This window comes from Camellia sinensis, chromosome 13, assembly GCF_055761805.1.
Source record: "Camellia sinensis isolate YWXY chromosome 13, ASM5576180v1, whole genome shotgun sequence".
NCBI lineage: Eukaryota > Viridiplantae > Streptophyta > Magnoliopsida > Ericales > Theaceae > Camellia > Camellia sinensis.
Genome location: NC_138973.1, coordinates 108,957,701 through 108,965,656, shown reverse-complemented (window position 1 = coordinate 108,965,656; position 7,956 = coordinate 108,957,701). Strand labels below are relative to the sequence as shown.

General features: G+C 30.6%; 1 protein-coding gene across 1 annotated transcript; it reads right to left on the bottom strand.

Moving 5' to 3' along the window:
- Window positions 1-241: 241 nt before the first annotated feature.
- LOC114293826 (uncharacterized) lies at window positions 242-4,521 on the bottom strand. The gene is made up of 3 exons (XM_082900784.1): window positions 3,237-4,521; window positions 1,652-3,151; window positions 242-1,539 (listed from the first exon to the last, which is right to left on the bottom strand). Exons 1-3 carry the CDS (start codon window positions 4,519-4,521, stop codon window positions 242-244), a joined length of 4,083 nt encoding a protein of 1,360 aa, XP_082756910.1.
- Window positions 4,522-7,956: the final 3,435 nt, after the last annotated feature.

The window sequence follows — 7,956 nt, the reverse complement described above, 5'->3', positions numbered from 1 at the left end:
AATAAGCAATGAATTATTATACAAAAAATATTATACAAACATATTTTGTAAGGGTAAGTTTTTTAATTATTTTTATTAAATGAAAATGAAAAAAAGAAGAAGATTAGATCATCCAATTATTTGTATACTAAATGTAATATTTTGGATAAGATTAAGAATTTAGAGTAGTAAGTATTGTATAATTAAAGAATAAAAAAAAACATAGTCATTCAAATTTTGAAAAGACATTTTATTTCAATCTTCAAATGCCATCAAGGACATCACGATATATAACATTTTTTGTGTAATTTGACGGTTGGTCAACCTTATTAACAATCAATATCTTCAAGCCAGATGGTGTGGTAACACGCGATAAGGCAACATATAACTGACCATGGGAGAATACTGGATTAGAAAGGTATACACCAACTTTTTTTAAAGTCTGACCTTGACTTTTGTTTATGGTCATTGCAAATGCTAATTTTATGGAAAATTGTCTTCTTTTAATCAGGACAGGTGAATATGTGGTAGATGGTGATAAAACGATACGTGGAATGAAGACTCCTTCCCCAATATTCGAACCCGTAATCACTCGTGCCTCAATCACTTTATCTCCCATTCTCTTAACAATAAGACGGGTGCCATTACATAGACCTTGAGATTGATTGAGATTTCTCAGTAGCACTATAGGTGCTCCCTTTTTGAGTTCAAGGCAATGACTTGGAATTCCTAGAAAATTTAATGAGTGCAATAACTCTGGTGGATGCATGCCTTCGTCAATGTTCTCACCCTCAGCTGGACATATCGTATCTGCACTTAGGTATTTTCGAGATTCTCCAGGCAACATTGATAGCATTATGACATTTAATTCATCAACATCAGCATTTTTTGGTGCTAAGATGCCACGTTCTTTCAAGTAAGAACTGTCGCTGTATCTAGTACTTAATTCTGGATAGATTGCATGGATCAAATCATGTAGAGCATGTGATCCATTTCTAATCAAGAACTGTTCTGGAATTTCAATCCAATTAGTCTCCCCGCCTTCAATGAAAGAAATTTCAGGTATTTTTCCATCACCAATCATCAATATCCAGTTAGCAAAATCCCTTAGTTGTTGACACATTTGAATAGAAGTATCATGGGCCATAATACGCCTATTGGTCCTCAAATGTAACACACGACAATGATTCCAAATAGTCGATTCCTTCAAAGATGCTGCAATTGTGGCTTCCCGCCTACCTTTTGGTACTACAGGTAAAATTTGTCTGAAGTCACCACCAAGTATGAATAGTTTTCCACCAAATACACAATCAGTTGAACAAAATTCTGTACCCTTTAGTATATCTCTGAAAGTACGATCAACTGCCTCAAATCCATAACGATGGTGCATTGGAGCTTCATCCCATATGATCAATGATGCCTCCTGAATTAATTTTGCCAATTCAGTTTGTTGATTAATACTACAACTTGAGAATTCATCCAAATTAATTGGAATTTTAAAGCGTGAATGTGCAGTTCTACCTCCTGGTAACAGTAAAGCCGCAATTGCAGATGATGCAACTGAAAGGACAATTTTTTTTTTCTGACCTAAACTTTGCTATCAATGTTTTCCACAGATATGTTTTTCCTGTTCCCCCACTTCCATAAAGGAAAAACAAACCCCCTTTTTTACAATTGTATGTATTCATTATGGTGTCATAAACTTCCAATTGCTCACTATTTAAACCAGAATGTAATTCATTGAACAATTGTTTTTCCGAAACACTATCATACTCCATCTCTTCTCTGATGAGCCTATTTGTCACAAATTGAGCACCTTGCGAAGATGGCAATGGCATGGAAGGGAAATCTTTGAGAGATCTTCCATTTCTATTTAATATATGCTCAATTTCGAGAAGTCCTAAATTTTTTAAGTCTTCATCGTCAAGATGTAGATCACTATCTCTCATATCTCTTCTGATTCTATATTGTATATCATCAGTGAAACTTTTCCAATGACGTTCCCATAATTTGACTAGATTGGTTATATCAGAAAACATGAGCATTGTGCAATACATATGTCGAAGTTTTGTTGCTGATACCCAATTTAATGCTTCTGCCAATGCCTCGTGCCATTCATTATCATCATCGAGTAGACCAAGGGCAATACATGCATATTTAAATATTATATGCACGACCCCATTTACAGTTCTGATATGCTCAAAACTTTCTGCACCACGAACCTTATTCAATAACATTCTCAAATAATATCTCTCACCCGATGTTGGATGTGCATATGGCAATCTACCAATACATTTATGTGATTTGCGGACATCCCATTCTTTTTTTTCCCTTTTCCATACCCATTTTGTTGGAAATTCAACATAAGTCAACTCCTTTGCAGATTGGTGGGTTCTATTTGCTTCAAACCATTTGGTTAACATTGTGTCATGAACACGTTGTTGGTCAATAACTTCGTGTAGATGATCATTGTCATTAAATATAACAAATTGTTGACTTGGAAGATGATATTGTAAGCGCTCAACAGAAGGAGTTTGTTTTTGAATTTCAAACTCAAATATCCTCCAACACGCTTCAATCGCAGACACGTATCGAGCATTCAAATACTGTTTAATCTCATCAACTTGTTTGTAATGTTGTTGCCCATTATTGTTTGGATGAATAACATTATCCTCAATCACAGTTGTCGCACGATCAGGCCCTTTGTTGACATATTTGTACAAATATTTTATCAACTTCAGGTGCGCACATCGTTCAATATTTATGTGGCAATCATATCGTTCCAAAAGATCACGATTATATGGAATGACCCATCTGTTATCAACTATAAATCCATTTATGTTTATTGTGTTGCCCTCATCACATCTGCGCCTATATGATACAAATCCATTATCATCAATTGTTGTTTCATTACAAAATTTCTTCGGATAATGTTTTGTACACTTTCCATCTACCATGCATGGAGCATTGGGATTAGCAGCACCACAAGGTCCATGTATCATACATCTGACGACAGTCTCATATGCCAATGGGTCTGCATTTTTGTCAGGCAATTCAGCACATATAAACTCATCAATTTGTTCAGGTGTGATTGGCTTATTCTCCGATGCCAGTGTGATTATAATGTGAGAATGCGGCAATCCCTGTTTTTGAAACTCGATGACGCAAATAACTGTTCATAAAAATAATTATTGATGCATTAGACATTTAAGAGTATTTGTTATATCATAAATGCACAGGTGTTAGAATAATGATACCGGAAAGTACTTCTCCAAATATTTTATTTTCCTTCAAGTCGGTTAGTAGTTGTTTAAACTTAATCTGAAAAACTCTAGCAACGATATCAGGTCTATCTTCTGCATGTTGATTCGGTAGTCTTGGAAGATCAACTTTTATTTCTAGCCATATAGGATTGCATGTGAACATGATAAACAAATCAGGAGCTCCAATAGTTCTGCAAATTGCCATAGCATCTTGATAACGTTGGATCATACTACGTGGCCCCCCAGAGAATGACGAAGGCAACACAAATCTTCTCCCTACTGCTGACGCATCTATATCTCCAGCAACTACAGCATCTTCTATTCCTTGATATATGTCTGAGCGCAACTCAGCTTGATGGGTCTTGATGTAATTCAATCTAGTTTGCTCAATAGCAGCATAACAGTCAACAACAAATTGTTGAAACAAACGTCCTCCTCTTAAAAGTGTTTTACCTTCAAATTCTCTATGTTGGAGTCTAAATGCATAAAATTCTCTAATTGACACATTGTTTCGAGATTTTCTTGAGAATGTATTAGAAGAGATGTCGCACCTCCATCCATCTGTACCATATGGAAACAGTAATGGGTACTGTAATGGTACATATGATGGATGTATTTCACTGATTCTTTTTAATATACCATCATTTTTCTGAACAATGATATCACGATGTGTTTCAGTTCCAGCATCATCACCAATGATTATCGCCGCAACTTCATTTGCAGTTGGCCTGATATATTGTCGTTCACCTCTAGAGTTTAAAATACGCACATGTAGATTCAATACATTACGATCCCGCAACAAATCTCCAGTATTTCGAAATATTTTCACATAAGGATTAACTGCATTTAACATTTCTTGTAAACCTTCCAATATTGACAAATTAATGCCCGAAATATTTGTACTGGTTTGGCCTATCACATCAAGACGATTTTGCAATTCATGCTCTGTATCATATATATACAGTTGGGCAAACTTAGGTTTCTGACCAGGAGTTGGTAATAGTGACCCTATTCTATGATAATTTTCACCGCTAATCCGAAATGCAAATGGACCTCTTCCATCTGAAACTGAATGATCTACTTTTCCACCCATTGATGTGAAAGACAACATTGAATTACACATTCTAATTTTTTCCATAAAACTTGCATTCCTCAATTGTGCATCTAAGAAGTCAAGAGCGTATGGCAATAAAGGTAAAAGGATCTCCCCAGCTTGACAACATAATCTGAATTTGGGATTGCTTTTAGAACTATCCTTTGTTCTCTCATCTAACCACATGATGGCGTCACATCGTGGACATGTGAATGTTCTGTCACTAAATTTCCATCTACTCATTACGCGTCGTTTTCTGCAACGTACAACGATTGCAACATTTGTATGATGCACATCGTAAATAATTAGTATTATATGTAGAAAAAATTTACAATGTGCACCCTTTTAAATGATGCACGTTGTAAAAAAGTTATGATTTTTTACTAATGAACGTTATGATTGTTTGTAATATGTGTTATGACATTTTGTAATAAAGTTATAAATAGCGAATTTATGATGTACACCCTAAAATTAGGAATAATATGACATTTTGTGATTTTTGTTATGACACTTCAAGATTTTGTTATGACATTTTTGAGATTTTGTTATGACTTTTGTAGTGCAATAAAATTATGACTTTTGTAGTGAAAAAGTTATGACATTTTGGGTTTAAGTTATGAAATTTTATGAAAAGGTATGAAAGGCATACAAAAAATTAAATATTTATACATACTTTTGAGACAATGTATATTTAAATTGTAGGAGTTGTCATTAATTTTTTAAACAAAATTATTACAAAATAATTCTTATGGTATTTATGACTATTTCATCGTAAAAAATCATTGAAAAATAATTAAATATCCCAAAATAAACTTATGTGAAATAATACAATGAGAATAGTAATGAGATAAGTATAAATTATGAGTCATGAATAACATAATAGTTTATTCTTACCTTGTTATGGAAGAATATTAACATTTGTTGTCAAAGTGACTTCTGAGATATCTCCATGCAACTGAATGTCCTCAGCTATGAGGGGCATGACTATTTCATCATCTAAAATTTAATTGAGAAATGATTAACTTAAAAATTAATATTTAATTTAAAGGTTCGTGAATATCAATTATTGGCAATTATAATTTTAAAAATTATAATTAAAAATATTAATATCTATAAACATATATATATATATATATTAGGGTTTACCTTCTGGTAGGACAATATTATTATTCACCACCCTTGTAACTTCCGAAACATCTTCATGTATGCGAACTTCCTCAGATATCGGGAACACAACAATTCCTTTATTTGAATTTGCATGAATAAAATATTTAGTGTCAAATCTTTTATTATTTGAAGTTATGATAATATTGTCAAATAAATCATAATTATAAAATTAATACAAATAATAATTATTACCTTCTTCTTCTGTGACAATATTGTTGTTCGCTATTATAGTTTCCTATAATAAATCTCTATGCAACTGAATGCCCTCTAAATTTTGAGACATGACTATCCCGTCATCTAATTGGATGAAAAAATAAACAATATAAGTATCATGAATTATAATTTTGAAAATAGTAATTACAAAATCTATATATATGTTGGTGTTTACCTTGTTGTAGGACAATATTATTATTCAGCACCCTTGTGACTTCTGAAACATCCTCATGTATCTGAACACCCTCAGATATTGGGAACATAACAATTCCTTTATTTGGATTTACATGAATAAAACAATTAGTATAAAATCATTACTTTTTTGAAGTTATAAGAATATTGTAAAATAAATCATAATTGTAAAATTAATATAAATAATATTTCATATCTTCTTTCTCAGATATGGGAGGCATGACTATTGCATCATATAATTTTCATGAAAAATATAAACAATATAACTATTAGCATTCATTATGAAAATAGCAGATATTAATATTTGCAAGTTATAATATAAACGAATCATAATTAGAAAATATTATTACTTGAGGTTCTTACCATTTAGAACATTAGTATTGTTTGTCAATGTGGTGACTCTTGAAACATTTTGGTGGAAGTGAACACCCTCTGATGTGGAAGGCATAAGAACTCCTGTATTTTAAATTGCAGCAAAATATATATATATATATATATATTGAGTATAAAAACTAATGTTTCAATTAATATATATGAAAATGATAATACTTCAGAGCTTACTTGTGGCATTTCGAACATTCGTTCTATAATGCAATTGTTTGTCACGTAGAACACATACTCTTAATCGACGTGCTTCTTTTTGAAGTTGTTTCAATTTATCCTTGAATACGGGATCATCATGATCAGTTTGGCGTGAAATGAGTAATTTTCTTTTTCGACATAGTCGATTGATTTTAGCAGTAATTGAATCACGTTCCATCCTGTAAAAACATAGAGATTGTCACAACGCAAACAAATTTCTTTCCTCATCATGTGATCGAAATATAGTGTAAAAAAACACAATCAGTTAAAATAAATTCACCGTGTGATCAAAACGGATTGTAAAAACTACAATCACATCACATTTTTCTCATAATAAAAAATATTTTTATACTATCTAACTAAAGAAAATAAAAAGATTAAATCACATTAAAAAAAAAGAACCATTGAACAAACTATAATTACATCACATTTTTCCCATAATAAAAAAATAAATGAAAAAAAATAACCATTAAACTAACTACAATACAATCACATTAAAAAAAAAAAAAAGAACCATTGAACTAACTACAATCACATTTTTCTCTTTGTGAGTGTTTATGTTTATCTAACTTCACAAATATTTGTAATTTGCATGATTTGATTTTTTAACTGCAATCACATCACATTTTTTTTCATAATAAAAATAAATAAATGAAAAAAAAGAACCATTAAACTAACTGCAATCACATTAAAAAAAAGAACCGTTGAACAAACTACAATCACATCACATTTTTTTCATAATAAAAATAAATAAATGAAAAAAAAAGAACCATTAAACTAATTACAATCACATTTAAAAAAAGGACCGTTGAACTAACTACAATCACATTTTTCTCTTTGTGAGTGTTTTTATTTATCTAACTCGAGTCATATTAAAAAATCAAATTATAATTTTTTTTTTGGCTAGACTAAATACAAATAAAAAAAGGAGATAACTTCAATCATAAAAATCACAAATATTTTTATGCTATCTAACTATAATCATATTTTTTTCATAATAAAAAAAATAATTGTAAATCAGAACCATTAAAACAGTAAATAAAACGATTAAATCACATTTAAAAAAAGATCCATTGCAATAGTAAATAAAAAGAATATTTAGAACCATTGAACAAATTACAATCACATTTTTTTTTATGAGTGTTTATGTTTATCTAACTTCAATCATATTAAAAATCAAATTATAAATAAAAAGAGATAACTTCAATCATACAAATTACAATTTTTTTAATGCTATCTAGCTACAATCACATTTTTCTTATAATAAAAAAATAATTGAAAAAAAAATCATTGAACTAACTACAACAATCATATTAAAAAAAAGAGCCATTCAACAAACTACAATGACATCACATTTTTCTCATAATAAAATAAATAAATGAAAAAAAAGAACTATTAAACTAACTACAATCACATTAAAAAAAAAGAATCATTCAACTAATTATAATCACATTTTTCTCTTTGTGA

Coding starts and splice junctions, on each gene's coding strand:
- LOC114293826 (XM_082900784.1), bottom strand. CDS start 4,521: ATGTGGTTAGATGAGAGAACAAAGGATAGTTCTAAAAGCAATCCCAAA. Junction 3,152..3,236: donor ATTTGGAGAAGTACTTTCCG/GTATCATTATTC, acceptor TTTTATGAACAG/TTATTTGCGTCATCGAGTTT. Junction 1,540..1,651: donor CATAATGAATACATACAATT/GTAAAAAAGGGG, acceptor TTGTCCTTTCAG/TTGCATCATCTGCAATTGCG.